A 17,065-nucleotide genomic window follows, 5' to 3' on the forward strand; every position below is an offset into this window, starting at 1 on the left:
GGGGTCCGGACTCCACCGGGATCAGGGGTCCCGGGAGTCCCGGGGGTCCGGACTCCACCGGGATTGGGGGACCCGGGGGTCCGGGCTCGCCCCTGCTCGGGGGTCCCGGGGGTCCCGGGGGTCCGGGCTCCGCTGGGATCGGGGGTCCCGGGGGTCCGGGCTTGGCTCGGCTCGGGGGTCCCGGGGCTCCAGGCACGGCCCGTCTCGGGGGTCGCGGGTGACTCGGGGGAGCCCAGGGCGCGCTCCCAGCGGCGCGGGGAGAGGCGCAGGAGGCCGGGGGAGGGCGGGGGGCTCCGGGGGGACTCGGGGGTCGCCAGCTCCCGGCCCAGCCCCAGGGACGCCAGCAGCGCCGAGCCCTTCAGCAGCGCCCGCCGCAGCAGCCGGGGGGTCCCTCCCCGAGACCCCCGACCCTCCTCGGCCTCGGGGGGCGCGGCCTCGCCTGCGGGACACCGGGAGGGGGTCAGCGCGGGGCGGGGGGCGCGGCGGGACGGGACCCCCGAGCCGCAGCCCCGCCTGACCCACCGTTGGGGGCCGCGTCCCCCGGGCTCGGCTCCTCCGTGTCCAGGTACCAGGTGCTCTCCTCGGGCCGCGGGCGCCGCCTGCGGGGACACCGGAGTGTCCGGGGGGGTTCCGGTGACCGGGACCCCCTGACCCACCCCCCGAGACCCCCTCACCGGGGGTGGGACACGCACCGGCCGTTGGGGGCACCGGCCCGGCCCCCGCGGCCCCGCGGCGGCTCCTCCTCCTCCTCGGGCTCCACTGCGGACACAGAGCGGGCAGGGGGACACCGGGGTCACCGGGGGTCACCGGGGGTCACCGGGGGGTCCCCGCCCCCCGGGGGTGACGTCACTCACGCTGGATGGCGCGCAGGCGGGGGAAGGGGGGGGATTCCCCCGGCCCGTCCTCGGGGTCGTGGCTCCGGGGGTCGCCCCCGGGGGACGCCTGGACCGTCAGGCGGTGCTTGAAATCTGGGCAGGGGCAGCGCCGGGGTCAGGAGAGCCCCCCAAAAACCCCCCAAAACCCCCGATGGGCACCCACGTACCCTCCAGGTGGGTGGGAGCCCCAAAATCACCAGAGCACCTCAAAATCCCCGGAGCCCCAAAGTGCTGCCAGCTCCCTGGCTCCCTCAGCACCCCCAAAATCCCCTGGACCCCCAAAATCCCCAACAGCTTCTGCTCCCTCAGCACCCCCAAAATCCTCTGAACCCCCAAAATCCCCAGGCCCCCAAAGCTCCCCAAGCCCCCTAACTCTCTCAGCACCCCAAAATCCCCTGGACCCCCAAAATCCCCTGAACCCCCAAAATCCCCAACCCCCCAAAGCTCCCCAAGCCCCCTGACTCTCCCAGAAGCCCCAAAATCCCCTGGACCCCCAAAGTCCCCAACACCTTCTGCTCCCTCAGCACCCCGAAATCCCCTGGACCCCCAAAATCCCCAACACCTTCTGCTCTCTCAGCACCCCCAAAATCCCCTGGACCCCCAACCCGACACCCCCCGAGGATGGTGTTGGGGACTTCGGGGGTCCCCCCAAAGCTCCCCAAGCCCCCTGGCTCTCTCAGCAGCCCCCCTGCACCCCTAAGAACCCCCAGAACCCCCCAAACCTCAAGCCCCCCCAAACCCCAGCGCCATCAAACCCTCCCCATCCCCACCCCCCCAAGCCCCCCGCCCCACTGCCCACCCTGGGGCATGCCAATGAGGTCGGCGGGTTTCCGTGGCCTCCGGAAGGGGGGTCGGCGTCTCTTGGGGGCCGGGGGGGCCCGGGGGGGTCCCCGGAGCATCAGGCTGAGCTCCCGCTCCAGCACCTCCAGCTCCCGGCGCGCCACGGCGGCTTCGCGCTGCCGCAGCGCCTCGGCCTGCGAGCGCTGGGCCCGGGAGGCGCGGGCCACGGCCTCCTCCCGGCTGCGCAGCTCCTGGGGGGAACGGGGTAACGGGGTAACGGGGGGCTCGGGGGGCACAGGGGTAACGGGGGCCACGGCCTCCTCCCGGCTGCGCAGCTCCTGGGGGGATAACGGGGAACGGGGAGTCATGGGGGTAACGGGGGTAACGGGGGTAACGGGGGTAACGGGGGTAACGGGGGCCACGGCCTCCTCCCGGCTGCGCAGCTCCTGGGGGGATAACGGGGGTAACGGGGGGCCTGAGGGGCTCAGGGGGTCATGGGGGTAACGGGGGCCACGGCCTCCTCCCGGCTGCGCAGCTCCTGGGGGGATAACGGGGAATGGGGTAACGGGGGGCTCGGGGGCTCAGGGGGTCACGGGGGGAACGGGGGCCACGGCCTCCTCCCGGCTGCGCAGCTCCTGGGGGGATAACGGGGGGAACGGGGGTAACGGGGGTAACGGGGGCCACGGCCTCCTCCCGGCTGCGCAGCTCCTGGGAACGGGGAATGGGGTAACGGGGGGCCTGGGGGGCTCAGGGGGTCATGGGGGTAACAGGGGTAACGGGGGCCACGGCCTCCTCCCGGCTGCGCAGCTCCTGGGGATAACGGGGGGCACGGGGTAACGGGGGTAATGGGGGGCCTGGGGGGCTCAGGGGGTCATGGGGCTCAGGGGGTCATGGGGGTAACGGGGGCCACGGCCTCCTCCCGGCTGCGCAGCTCCTGGGAACGGGGGGCACGGGGTAACGGGGGTAACGGGGGGCTCAGGGGGTCATGGGGGTAATGGGGGTAACGGGGGTAACGGGGGTAACGGGGTTACGGGGTTACGGGGGGTCATGGGGGTAATGGGGGTAACGGGGGTCATGGGGGTAATGGGGGTTACAGGGGTAATGGGGGCCACAGCCTCCTCCCGGCTGCGCAGCTCCTGGGGGGAACGGGGGTAACGGGGTAACGGGGGGTCACGGGGGTAACGGGGGGTCATGGGGGTAATGGGGGTCATGGGGGCCACGGCCTCCTCCCGGCTGTGCAGCTCCTGGGGGGAACGGGGTAACGGGGGTAATGGGGCTCAGGGGGTAACGGGGGTAACGGGGGTCACGGGGGTAATGGGGGTAACGGGGGGCATGGGGGGCTCAGGGGGTCATGGGGGTAATGGGGGTAACGGGGGGCATGGGGGGCTCAGGGGGTCATGGGGGTAATGGGGGTAACGGGGGCCACGGGGGTAACGGGGTAACGGGGGGCACAGGGGTAATGGGGGGCTCAGGGGGTCATGGGCGTAACGGGGGTAACGGGGGGCTCGGGGGTTACAGGGGTAATGGGGGCCACGGCCTCCTCCCGGCTGCGCAGCTCCTGGGGAATGGGGGGCACGGGGGGCTAGGAGGGCTTGGGGGTCATGGGGGTCATGGGGGTAACGGGGGTCATGGGGGTAATGGGGGGAACAGGGGTAACGGGGGTAACGGGGGTAACAGGGTAACGGGGGGTCTGGGGGGCTCAAGGGGTCATGGGGGTCATGGGGGTCACGGGGGTAATGGGGGTAACGGGGTAACGGGGGTAACGGGGTAACAGGGTTACGGGGGTCATGGGGGTAACGGGGGGTTCAGGGGGTCATGGGGGTAACGGGGGGCTCGGGGGGCTCAGGGGGTCATGGGGGTCATGGGGGTCACAGGGGTCACGGGGGGCTCGGGGGGCTCGGGGTCATGGTGGTCATGGGGGTCATGGGGGTAATGGGGGTCACGGGGGTCACGGGGGGCTCAGGGAGCTCGGGGGGCTCGGGGGGTCACAGAGGGTCACGGGTCACAGCAGGGCAGGGCAGGGCACGGACACTTGGGGAGGAGTTTGGGGGTCCCAGAGGGGGTTTTGGGGGGGTCTTGGGTGTTCTGGGATGGTTCCACAGATTGTTGGAGGGGTCCAAGGGGGTCTGGGGGTGTGCCTGGGGTGGTCCTGGGTTTTGGGGGTGGTCTCAAGGGTTGTGGGGTTTAGGGAGTACCCAGAGAGTTGGGGGTCCCAGGTGCTTGGGGGGGGTCCCAGGTTTTGGGGAGGGGTCCCAGGTGCTCAGGGCAGTGTCCCAGGTATTGGGGGGGTTCCCAGGTGCTCAGGGGGGTGCCCCAAGAGTTTCAGGGTTTGGGGGGCAGGTCCCAGGTGCTCAGAGGGGCACCCCAGGAGTTTTGGGGATTGGGGGGGGGGTCCCAGGTGCTCAGAGGGACGCCCCAGGAGTTTCAGGCTTTGGGGGGGGTCCCAGCTATTTGGGGGGGGGTCCCAGGTGCTCAGAGGGGCACCCGAGGAGTTTTGGGGATTGGGGGGGTCCCAGCTGTTTGTGGGGGTCCCAGGTGCTCAGAGGGGCGCCCCAGGAGTTTTGGGGATTTGGGGGGGGGTCCCACCTTCTCCCTCGCCCTCAGCTCGTCGAAGAGCCCCTGGATCTCGCGGCGCCAGGACTCCTGCAGGGAGTGGAAGGACTCGGGGGGCCCCAGCCCCCCCGGCTCCAGCCCCCCCAAACGCCGCAGGATGCTCCCGAAGCCCGGCCGCCGGTGGGGGTCCTGCTCCCAGCAGGCTGGGGGGGCAAAGCGGGGCTCTGGGGGGGGGTCCTGAGGAACCCCCACATCCCAGGGGCTGAGGGGCACCCCCAGACCCCCCCAGACCCCCCCAGCCCCCCCCAGCCCCCCGTACCTGCCATCAGCTGGGCGAAGGGCGGCGGGCAGGTGGAGGGGATGGGCAGGGTCAGTTTGTTCACGGCCACCCCGTAGGCCACGGCCAGCCCGTCGATGCCCCGGTACGGCACCTCCCCGGTCAGCAGCTCCCACAGCAGCACCCCGTAACTTGGGGGGCACCGGGAGGGGGGGTCAGACCCCTCCCAGCCCCCCAAAGCCACCCCGCAGCTCTGCAGTGCCCCGTGAGGCACCGCCCGTGAGCCCCAAATCCCCCACACACATTGGGGATCCCTGAAATCCCAGCGGGAAACCACAAATCCTGCAGGGAAACCTAAAATCCTGCAGGGAAACCCAAAATCCTGCAGGGAAACCCCAAATCCTGCAGGGAAACCCCAAATCCTGCAGGGAAACCCAAAATCCTGCAGGGAAACCCAAAATAACAACAGGAAACCCCAAATCCTGCAGGGAAACCCCAAAATCCTGCTTGGAATTCCCAAAATCCTGCAGGGAAACCCAAAATAACAATGGGAAACCCAAAATCCCAGGGGGAAACCTCAAATCCTGCAGGGAAACCCCAAATCCTGCAGGGAAACCCAAAATACTGCAGGGAAACCCAAAATCCTGCTTGGAATTCCCAAAATCCTGCAGGGAAACCCAAAATAACAACGGGAAACCCCAAATCCCAGCGGGAAACACCAAATCCTGCAGGGAAACCCAAAATCCTGCAGGGAAACCCAAAACCCCAATCGGAATTCCTGAAATCCCAATGGGAAACCCCAAAATCCCAATGGGAATTCCCCAAATCCTGCAGGGAAACCCCAAAATCCTGCAGGGAATGCCCAAAATCCCAACGGGAAACCCAAAATCCTGCAGAGAAACCCAAAATAACAACAGGAAACCCAAAATCCTGCAGGGAAACCCAAAATTCTGATTGGAATTCCCAAAATCCTGCAGGGAAACCCCAAATCCTGCAGGGAAACCCCAAATCCTACAGGGAAACCCAAAATCCTGCAGGGAAACACAAAATAACAACGGGAAACCACAAATCCTGCAGGGAAACCCAAAATCCTGCTTGGAATTCCCAAAATCCTGCAGGGAAACACAAAATCCTGCAGGGAAACCCCGAAATCCTGCTTGGAATTCCCAAAATCCTGCAGGGAAACACAAAATCCTGCAGGGAAACCCCAAATCCTGCAGGGAAACCCAAAATCCTGCAGGGAAACCCAAAATCCTGCTTGGAATTCCCAAAATCCTGCAGGGAAACACAAAATCCTGCAGGGAAACCCAAAATCCTGCAGGGAAACCCCAAAATCCTGCAGGGAAACGCAAAATAACAACGGGAAACCCAAAATCCTGCAGGGAAACCCAAAATCCTGCTTGGAATTCTCAAAATCCTGCAGGGAAACACAAAATCCTGCAGGGAAACCCCAAAATCCTGCAGGGAAACCCAAAATAACAACGGGAAACCCCAAATCCCAGGGGGAAACCTCAAATCCTGCAGGGAAACCCAAAATCCTGCAGGGAAACCCAAAATCCTGCAGGGAAACACAAAATCCTGCAGGGAAACCCAAAATCCTGCTTGGAATCCCTGAAATCCCAGCGGGAAACCCCAAATCCTGCAGGGAAACACAAAATCCTGCAGGGAAACCCCAAAATCCTGCAGGGAAACCCAAAATAACAACGGGAAACCCAAAATCCTGCAGGGAAACCACAAATCCTGATTGGAATTCCCAAAATCCTGCAGGGAAACCCAAAATCCTGCAGGGAACCCCAAAATCCTGCAGGGAAACCCAAAATCGTGCTTGGAATTCCCAAAATCCTGCAGGGAAACCCAAAATCCTGCAGGGAAACCCCAAATCCTGCAGGGAAACCCCAAATCCTGCAGGGAAACCCCAAATCCTGCAGGGAAACCCCAAATTCTGCAGGGAAACCACAAATCCCACTCAGAATTCCCAAAATCCTGCAGGGAAACGCAAAATAACAACGGGAAACCCAAAATCCTGCTTGGAATTCCCAAAATCCTTCAGGGAAACCCAAAATCCTGCAGGGAAACCCAAAATCCTGCAGGGGAACCCAAAATACTGCAGGGAAACCCAAAATAACAACGGGAAACCCCAAATCCTGCAGGGAAACCCAAAATCCTGCAGGGAAACCCAAAATAACAACGGGAAACCCCAAATCCTGCAGGGGAACCCAAAATCCTGCAGGGGAACCCAAAATCCTGCAGGGAAACACAAAATAACAACGGGAAACCCAAAATCCTGCAGGGAAACCCAAAATCCTGCAGGGAAACCCCAAAATCCTGCAGGGAAACCCCAAAATCCTGCTCTGAAATCCCAAAATCCTGCAGGGAAACCCCAAATCCTGCAGGGAAACCCAAAATAACAACGGGAATTCCCAAAATCCTGCAGAGAAAGCCCGGGGGGGTCAGTTTGGGCACCCCGAATTCCCCCCCAGACCGTGATTCCCTCCCCCCAGGACCCCCGGGACCCCTCCCCACTTCCATTCCCTGCCCCCAGGACCCCCGGGACCCCTCCCCACCTCGATTCCCACCCCCCAGGACCCCCGGGACCCCTCCCCACCTCCATTCCCTCCCCCCAAAGCCCCCCGGGACCCCTCCCCACCTCGATTCCCTCCCCCCAGGACCCCCGGGACCCCTCCCCACCTCCATTCCCTGCCCCCAAAGCCCCCCGGGACCCCTCCCCACCGCGATTCCCTGCCCCCAGGACCCCTCCCCACCTCGATTCCCTGCCCCCAGGACCCCCAGGACCCCTCCCCACCTCGATTCCCTGCCCCCAGGACCCCCGGGACCCCTGCCCACCTCCATTCCCTGCCCCCGGGACCCCTCCTCACCTGGATTCCCTCCCCCCAGGACCCCCGGGACCCCTGCCCACCTCCATTCCCTGCCCCCAAAGCCCCCCGGGACCCCTGCCCACCTCGATTCCCACCCCCCAGGACCCCCGGGACCCCTCCCCACCTCCATTCCCTGCCCCTGGGACCCCTGCCCACCTCCATTCCCTGCACCCAGGACCCCTCCCCACCTCCATTCCCTCCCCCCAGGACCCCCGGGACCCCTCCCCACCTCCATTCCCTGCGCCCAGGACCCCTGCCCACCTCGATTCCTGCCCCCAGGACCCCCGGGACCCCCGCCCACCTCCAGACGTCGCTGCCCTTGGAGAAGGTGGATGCTCGGATCACCTCTGGGGCCATCCAGGCGTAGGTTCCGGCCGCGCTCATCTTGGTGGTGCGCTGCCACTCGCGGGCCAGCCCGAAATCCGTGATCTTCAGCGTCTTCCCGCTCACATCGTCCCCCAGCACCGGCTGGGCCAGCAGCACTGCGGGGCAGGGTCAGAGAGAGACCCCCGAAAGGGACCCCCAATAGAGACCCCCCAACAGGGACCCCCTGATAGGGACCCCCGACAGGGACCCCCTGATAGGGACCCCCGAGAGAGACCCCCAGCAGGGACCCCCGAAAGGGACCCCCCGACAGGGACCCACCGACAGAGACCCCCGAAAGGGACCCCCAATAGAGACCCCCCGACACAGACCCCCGACACAGACCCCCCGACAGAGACCCCCCGACACAGACCCCCGACAGAGACCCCCGACAGGGACCCCCCGACAGAGACCCCCCGACACAGACCCCCGACACAGACCCCCCGACAGAGACCCCCCGACACAGACCCCCGACACAGACCCCCCGACAGGGACCCCCCGACAGGGACCCCCCGACACAGACCCCCGACAGAGACCCCCGACAGGGACCCCCCGACAGGGACCCCCCGACAGGGACCCCCGACAGAGACCCCCCGACACAGACCCCCCGACACAGACCCCCCGACAGGGACCCCCCGACAGGGACCCCCCGACAGGGACCCCCGAGAGAGACCCCCGACACAGACCCCCCGACAGGGACCCCCCGACAGGGACCCCCCGACAGGGACCCCCGAGAGAGACCCCCGACACAGACCCCCCGACAGGGACCCCCCAATAGAGACCCCCGACAGGGACCCCCGACAGGGACCCCCCGACATGGACCCCCCGATAGGGACCCCTGACAGAGACCCCCCGACACAGACCCCCCGACAGGGACCCCCGACACAGAACCCCCGACAGGGACCCCCCGACAGGGACCCCCCGACATGGACCCCCCGATAGGGACCCCTGACAGAGACCCCCCGACACAGACCCCCCGACAGGGACCCCCGACACAGAACCCCCGACAGAGACCCCCCGACAGGGACCCTCCAACAGAGACCCCCGACAGAGACCCCCCGACAGAGACCCCCCGACAGGGACCCCCCGACATGGACCCCCCGACAGAGACCCCCGACATGGACCCCCCGACAGAGACCCCCGACAGGGACCCCCGACAGAGACCCCCCGACACAGACCCCCCAACAGCCGGGGTCTCCTTCCCCCCGGAACCTCGGGGTCCCAGCGGGGATGGACAGGACCCCCACCCTGGGGACAGCTGGGACCCCCACCCTGGGGCCCCCAATATCTGGGATCCCCCACCTTAGGGACCCCAATATCTGAGATTCCCCATGCTGGGGACCCCAATATCTGGGATCCCCCACTCTAGGGACCCCAATATCTGGGATTCCTCACTCCAGGGACCCCAATATCTGGGATTGCTCACTCTAAGGACCCCAATATCTGCAATTCCTCACTCCAGGGACCCCAATATCTGGGATTCCCCACCTTAGGGACCCCAAATATCTGTCATTCCTCATTCTAGGGACCCCAATATCTGGGATCCCCCACCCTTGGGGACCCCAATATCTGGGATCCTCCACCTTAGGGACCCCAAATATCTGTCATTCCTCACTCCAGGGACCCCAATATCTGGGATCCCCCACCCTGGGTCCCCAATATCTGCAAATCCTCACCCTAGGGACCCCAATATCTGCAAATCCTCACTCCAGGGACCCCAATATCTGGGATCCCCCACCCTGGGGACCCCAATATCTGTAATCCTCCACCCTGGGGACCCCAATATCTGGGATTCCTCACTCCAGGGACCCCAATATCTGGGATCCCCCACCCTGGGGACCCCAATATCTGTAATCCTCCACCCTGGGGACCCCAATATCTGGGATTCCTCACTCCAGGGACCCCAATATCTGGGATCCCCCACCCTGGGTCCCCCAATATCTGTAATCCTCCACCCTGGGGACCCCAATATCTGGGATTCCTCACTCCAGGGACCCCAATATCTGGGATCCCCCATCCTTGGGGACCCCAATATCTGTAACCCTCCATCCTGGGGACCCCAATATCTGGGATCCCCCACCTTAGGGACCCCAAATATCTGTCATTCCTCATTCTAGGGACCCCAATATCTGGGATTCAGCACCCTGGGGACACTGGGGACCCCAATATCTGGGATCCCCCACCCTGGGGACCCCAATATCTGGGATTCCTCACTCCAGGGACCCCAATATCTAGGATCCCCCACCCTTGGGGATGCCGGGGACCCCAATATCTGGGATCCCCCACCCTTGGGAACCCCAATATCTGGGATCCCCCACCCTTGGGAACCCCAATATCTGGGATCCCCCACCTTAGGGACCCCAATATCTGGGATCCCCCACCCTTGGGGATGCTGGGGACCCCAATATCTGGGATCCCCCACTCTAGGGACCCCAATATCTGTGATCCCCCACCCTTGGAGACTCCAATATCTGCAATTCCTCACTCCAGGGACCCCAATATCTGGGATCCCCCACCCTCGCAGACCCCACTGACTGCCCCCCCCACCAACCCCCTCCCCTCCCCAACCTCCCCGTTTAGGACCCCCCCCCCCCGCCCCAAACCTCCCCGTTTAGGCCCCCCCTCCCCCGCCCCAAACCTCACCGTTGCTGGACTTGAGGTCTCGGTGGATGAGGGGCACGGGGGTCCCGGCGTGCAGGTACCGCATCCCCCGCGCCACCTGCCGCGCCCAGTCCAGCAGGACGGCGGGGGGGACCCTGCGGCCGGCCAGGGCCCGGGAGAGCGGCCCCCCGGCCGCGAACTCCATCACCAGGCAGAGGTGCGGGGGCTCCAGGCACACGGCCCGCAGCGCCACCACGTTGGGGTGCCGCAGGCGGGCGTAGAGCCGCGCCTCCCGCCGCAGGCTGGAGACCCCCGCCGGGCCCGCGTCCCCCCGCGCCGCCTTCACCGCCACCACCTGGCCCCGCCACGTCCCGCGGAAAACGCGCCCGAAACCGCCGGTCCCGATCACCTCCTCCAGCCGCAGCTCCCCGAAAGCCGCGCGGGCCGGTTCCCAACCGCCCCCCGGTGGGGACGGGGAACGGGAACCCCCCGGGGATGGAGGGGAAGGGGAGCGGGAGCCCCCCGGGGATGGAGGGGAAGGGGAGCGGGAGCCCCCCGGGGATGGGGAAGGGGAGCGGGACCCCCGCGGGGAGGGGGGGAAAGGGGAACGGGACCCCCGCGGGAAGAGGGGGGACACGGGGGGTGATGGGGAAAGGGGGGGCGAGGGGGAGTGGGACCCCGCCGGGGGGGATGGGGAGGGGGATGCCCGGCCCCACTCCATGGGGTGCTCCCCCCCCCAGCCCCGGCCCCGGGGGGGGACTTGGGGGTCCTGTGGGGGGCTGGGGGGTCCTGTAGCTGCTCGGGGGTTCCTGGGGGGTCTGTGGGTGCCCGGGGGGGGTCTATAGGTGCCCGTGGGACCCCATGGGGTCCCTTTATGTCCTGGGGGTCCCCTGAGCCCTACAGGTGCTGCCTGCGAGGTCTGACAGCTCTGGGGGTCCCAGGGCAGCCCCCGGAGGGGTTATGGGGCTCAGGGGGTGCCTGTGGGGTGCCCCACACCCCTGTCAGTCCCTGCGCTCCCCTATAGCTCCTATAGGTCCCGTACTGCTCCCTTCAGCTGCCGGGGGTCCCTGCGGGGACCTGAACTGTCCTGGGGGTCCCGATGGATCCTGGGGGTCTCTATGGATCACTGGGGGTCCCGATGGATCCCCGGGGGTCTCTATGGATCCCTGGGGGTCCCGGTGGATCCCGGGGGTCTCTATGGATCCCTGGGGATCCCGGTGGTTCCCGGGGGTCCCTACAGGTCCCCGGGGTCCCTCCGGTCCCTGTCGCTGCTCAGAGTCTCGGCAGCTCCCTGGGGATCCCCACGATCCCCGTGGCTCCGATGGGTCCCTGCCGCTCCCCGGGGGTCCCCGCGCCCCCTCCCCGGCCACCGCAACCCCCTGCGAGCCCCGGAGTCCCTCCGCCCCCCGCCCCGCTCCCCTCCCTCCCCGTCCCCGGTCCCCTCCTCCCCGTCCGGTCCCCCGGGGCCCCCCGCGCCCCGTCCCGTCCCCGCCTGGTCCCGCCGAGCCCCCGCGGCCCGCAGGGGGAGGAAGCGGCGTCCGGCGGCGTCCCCGGGGGGGGGCAGGGGGCGGCCCGGCCGCTCTGGGCTCCCGGGGGTCCGGCGGATCCCCGCGCTGGCTGAGGCGGCCCCGGGAAGGCGGAGCCGGGACATTGTCACCGGGACAAAGGAAAAGGAACCAGCGCCGGACGGGGCGGGCCGGGGGCACCGGACGCCGTGGGTGGGGGGTGGGGGGGGGTTGGACCGGACGAGAGGCCGGCGCGGGGAGGGGGAGCGGCCCTGAGCCCGGCGCGCCCCCCGGGACCCCCGCACCGGGTTGCGGGAGGCGCCGCCGCCCCGGGGGCCTCCGGGAACCCCGTGAGCGGAGCCCGGAGGGGCGGCGGGGCGGGCGTGGGGCGGGCCCGGTGCCGGATACCGGCCTGGGGAGGGGTCCCGTTGTGCGCCCCCCCCCCGTTCCCCCGTTCCCGCGGGTCCCGGGGCCGCGGTGCGGTGGCGCCCGGTGCCGCGGGGGGGCGCCCTCGGGGCGGGGGCACGGCGGGCGTGGCCACGCCCACAGCCGGGAAGGGGCGTGGCTTAGCCACGTGTGGGCGGGGCAACAAGGGGGCGTGTCCTCGTTGGTGTGACGTCATTCCCGCGGGAACCGGGCGACGTTTTCTGAGCCGTTCAACTCGGTGACAGACTCTGTTTATGTGGCAGGAGTAGTGTCCAGGGCGGAGCAGGCTGTGCTCAGAGAAATAGAAAATGAACATCTCTTCAGGTTGCTCTCAAGGCTAATTTATTTAATCTCTCACCGGGAGCATCCATTCTTTGTGATGCATGTGAGGTCACACACTGATTTACCAGGTGAGATTGCAGAGGGGAACTGCAAAGCAGATTCCCTTGCTGCACCAGTAAATAAAGCACGTCTCCCTGATGTTTTCCAACAGGCAAAACTGAGTCACCAGCACTACCATCAGAATGTGCCAGGTCTGATCCGACAGTTCCAGCTAACACGGAGTCAGGCCCGAGCCATTGTGACCAACTGTCCTAATTGCCAGCTCCAGGCCGTGCCATCGCTGGGCATGGGGGTAAACCCCAGAGGCCTTGGCAGCTGTGAGGTATGGCAGACAGACATCACACACATTCAGAGTTTTGGTCGCCTTGAATGCGTTCATGTGAGCGTGGACACATTCTCAGGTGCAGTGTATGCCTCTGCCCATATAGGACAAAAGGCTGCACATGTCAAACAACACCTAGTACAAGCATTTTCAGTATTGGGGGTGCCAAAAACGATCAAAACAGATAATGGCCCAGCGTATGTATCCAAGGAGTTCCTGGAATTTCTCCAGCAGTGGGGAGTGGAACATAAAACTGGCATTGCCCACTCCCCCACAGGTCAAGCTGTAGTCGAGCGTGCACACCAGACGCTCAAGCAGGTATTGAAAAAACAAAACAGCTCAGCTCCGTGGATGTCCCCACGAGAGAGGCTCTGTAAAGCCATGTTTACTATCAATTTTCTGAACTGTTCATTTGAAAATATGAGTCCACCGGTTGTGCGTCACTTTAACAGTGGCAACCGGTTCAAATTGTCTCAGCATCTCCGGGTCTTGATTAGGGATCCAGAAACTTGGGAAACCAAGGGTCCCTATGGACTTGTCACCTGGGGTCGTGGCTATGCGTGTGTAGCTACTCCCTCAGGCCCTCGGTGGATTCCCCAGAAGTGGGTGAAACCTTTTGTCCCCAAGAATCCAGACCAGACAAAAGGGGACAGGAAGCAAGTAGCTGATGCTTCAAAGAGAAGACGCTGCCGGATGGGAGAAGAAGAAAGTTCCTAAGCATAAATTCCTTCCGGCAGAGACAGAAACTTTAACATGTTCTTAAAATGTTTGTTTTTCCCTTTTAGAGAAAACCTACCTCCCACTCAACCCTGTGATGAACCCCATCCGAGTTGTCATCCTGCGAATGCTGAACAGTCAGGCAGCCGCATGGATCGTCCCTCAGCCACGTCAAAACGTCTGGGTGACCCTGGCACAGACGCTACAGCAGGAAAACATTTGCTTGTCCACTGCAGCAGCAAAGGACCCTATGTCCACCTCTCTGGTAGGAATTCCATGGCAGGCTGGAGAATTTCCAGCAGGCCTGGACACATACAGGTCCAATGAAATCTCAGAGTCATACACCCCACAACCCACAAAGATCAGAAGCAAGTCGGGGGGATCCTAAAATCCTTAGGGGAGTGGTTGCGGGGTTTGCCCAAGATAGCTCAGGAACCCCAAGAGTTAGAGCTATTGGGTTCCTCCCCTGCAGCTTACTGTGTACACTTTGCTGTGCTCCCAAAACCTTCTAACACTGACAAATACCACGTTATAAAGCAACACTGTGGGGAGTTCACTGCAAGGAGGTGGTGTCAGAACACGAGCAATATTGGGGCAGACAACCCATCTCACTCCAACCCCAAAGGTCTCCCTAAAGGATTGTTTTTAATTTGTGGGGATAGGGCATGGGCAGGAATTCCGTCTTGGCTTTTAGGAGGGCCATGTACGATCGGGAAGCTGTCCGTATTGACACCCAACCAAACTCTAATCGGTGAATGGACTCACAAAAATAAATCGGCAAACAAAATTCAAAAGAGGAGTGCAGACACTTTGGACCCAAATTGTAACTCAGAAATTTTTCATTGGGCCAAGTCAAAAAGAGTTGCTGTGTCCCTGTTTCTTCCGTGGGTCGCCGCAGCCAAAGCTCTAGGTGAATTGGGCCACCTAGAGTGCTGGGTGGTCAAACAGGCAAACTTAACATCTGCTGCCATCAGCTCCCTCCTAGAAGACGAGGAAATTACCAGACAGGCCACGCTGCAGAATCGTGCTGCAATAGATTTCCTTTTGCTACTGCATGGACATGAATGCAAGGAATTTGAAGGACTTTGTTGCATGGACCTGACTTCAAAAGCTCCAAACGTCCATGCTGCCCTTTGAAGCATGAACAGCCTGATTGGACAAGTGAAGCAAGAGTCTGAAGATTGGTTTACAGAACTGTTCAAGGGTTGGGGATTCACGGGGTGGTGGACATCTGTTGTTAGATCAGTTTTGTTAGTCTTTGTTATTCTGTTCTTTGTAACCCTAGCGTTCGGGACCATACTCAGGGTTAAATTAAGCCCAGTGAATTCCTGTAACCTTGTTTAACAAATAAGGGGGAGGTGTTACGGTGAGCTCATGGGCACCCTGTGCCCCCCTTCCCCGGGACCCTGTGACTCTGATCAAGATAACCCTGGACCCCTCCTTCCTGCCCCAATGGGGTTGGCGGAGAGCCCACCCTGTCCAAAACCTATACAGACCCCTGACATTTCCTGTTCATCCTCTTTTGCCCCGCTCTCCCCCAGGATATCACAGAATAAAGAGAGCTGAACCAACTTCTGGGGTAAGAGCCTCTTTTGAGTATCTTTACCCTTCTCCTGATATTCCTGTTATGTGTAGTAAATATAATTTGCGCCATTTCTAATATGATATATGTGATATTGAATATTTGTTAGAGTATACATGTTTGTATTAGGATTTCCCCCCTCACAGGCGCAGGTGAGACCGGGTGTAGATTGGAAACTGATTTACAAGTAAGAAGGTGCAGCTCGCCAGGAGATGGGCCATGTCTGGGGAGATACAGAAACCCCAGGTGCTGATCGACCCGAGATGGATATCATGGAAATCCTGAGGCAGATACATGTGAATACAGCGTTCCCGTAAATTTCATCAAAAGATTCAACAAACTCCAGACAGTGATTTGTTCTCCCTCATCACCAAAAAGAAAATCTTATTAACATATGGACTCTGAATAGAAGAAAAGACTGATTGCTGAAATCTTGGCCTCAGGCGGAATTTTCCCTATAAAAACCGCTTGTGCCAGGATGGAGGTGTGTGGGCATGGAGGAAAACCTCTGCTGAGGCTGACTCCTCATTGCACACCCAGGGCCGACCCCGGGCTCGGCTCTGTTCTTTCCTTGTGGCTGGCTAGATAAAATTTGATTGTAAAATAAATATTTTATTTTTCATATTAATTTGGCTGGACAAATTTTCATTTATAACATTCCTCCCCTCACAGCCCCTTATCTCCGAGCTAGTCGGATTTTTCGGGGGGCAGCGTGAAGGGGGAACCACAATTACAGACTGCCCGTCTGACCCCTCTATGCTCTTATTGCCAACAGAAATAGAGATCTCCAGTGGTCACGGGAAGCCACACGGGCCTTTCACCAGCTAAAGAGTGCCCTCATGTCAGCTCCAGCCTTGGGCCTTCCCAACATTAGTAAACCATTCTTTCTATTTTCCTATGAAAAACAGGGAATTGCCATGGGAATATTGGCTCAGGAGTTGGGTCCGTATCGGAGGACAGTGGCTTGCTTTTCCAAACAAGTAGATGCAATGGCTGCGGGATGGCCAGGCTGCCTCAGGGCGGTGGTGAAACGAAAGATTTTCCAGAGATCACTTGAGCTAACAAAATGAATGTATCAAAAATGAATGTATGAAAAATGAATATATCAAAAATGAATGTATCATGTTTGTAGAATCACGTGTTGAATTTTAAGAAACCTCTGCACAAAAGGCATAGGAAAGAAAACAAAGATCTTTAAAGCTTCTTGCAAAAAGACAAATACCGGAAAGGACCAGGAATGCCAAGACTTCAGACAAGAAAGCCCCTCTGCCTCCAAACATGTCAAGGATGATGGACTTATTCAGATAGGAGACACTGGGGACATCAGGGACACTGGGGACATGGGGGACATTAGGGACATGGGGGACATGGGGGACATTGGGGACATGGGGGACACCATGGGGACATGGGGACATCGGGGACACTGGGGACATTGGAGACATGGGGACATGGGGGACATGGGGACACTGGGGACAGTGGGGACATTGGGGACACTGGGGATATTGGGGACAGCAGGGACATCAGGGGGACATTGGGGACATTGGGGACCATGGGGACATGGGGACATTGGGGACATTGAGACATTGGGGACATTGGGGACATGGGGACATTGGGGACACTGGGGTGGAACGGAGCTGGGGGAGGGCGCTGCTCTTAGGGTGGAGGGTGAGGGGGGGGATTGTGCCGGTACTGAGACCCTGCCCCTCCCCCCTGCCCCTCCCCCCTGCCCCTCCCCCTACCCCAATTTTGGCCATTTTGGGGTCCCTCCCCTCCTGCTCCTCCCATCATCCCAATTTTGGGGTCCCCCTGCCCCTCCCCCACCCCGATTTTGGGGTACCACCACCCC

The 17,065-nt window shown here is 62.5% G+C and overlaps 1 protein-coding gene across 1 annotated transcript; it reads right to left on the minus strand.

The window, feature by feature from the left end:
• Positions 1-2: 2 nt before the first annotated feature.
• Positions 3-11,721, minus strand: MAP3K11 (mitogen-activated protein kinase kinase kinase 11; the record flags this gene model as incomplete). Its single annotated transcript, XM_072920208.1, has 9 exons — positions 10,368-11,721; positions 7,663-7,843; positions 4,528-4,676; positions 4,242-4,411; positions 1,675-1,906; positions 855-968; positions 693-759; positions 523-599; positions 3-439 (listed from the first exon to the last, which is right to left on the minus strand). Coding segments are annotated over exons 1-9 (2,106 nt in total), but the record flags the coding sequence as incomplete, so codon positions are not given.
• Positions 11,722-17,065: the final 5,344 nt, after the last annotated feature.

The sequence above is a fragment of the Taeniopygia guttata genome, chromosome 31 (genome assembly GCF_048771995.1).
Source record: "Taeniopygia guttata chromosome 31, bTaeGut7.mat, whole genome shotgun sequence".
In the NCBI taxonomy this organism is placed as follows: domain Eukaryota; kingdom Metazoa; phylum Chordata; class Aves; order Passeriformes; family Estrildidae; genus Taeniopygia; species Taeniopygia guttata.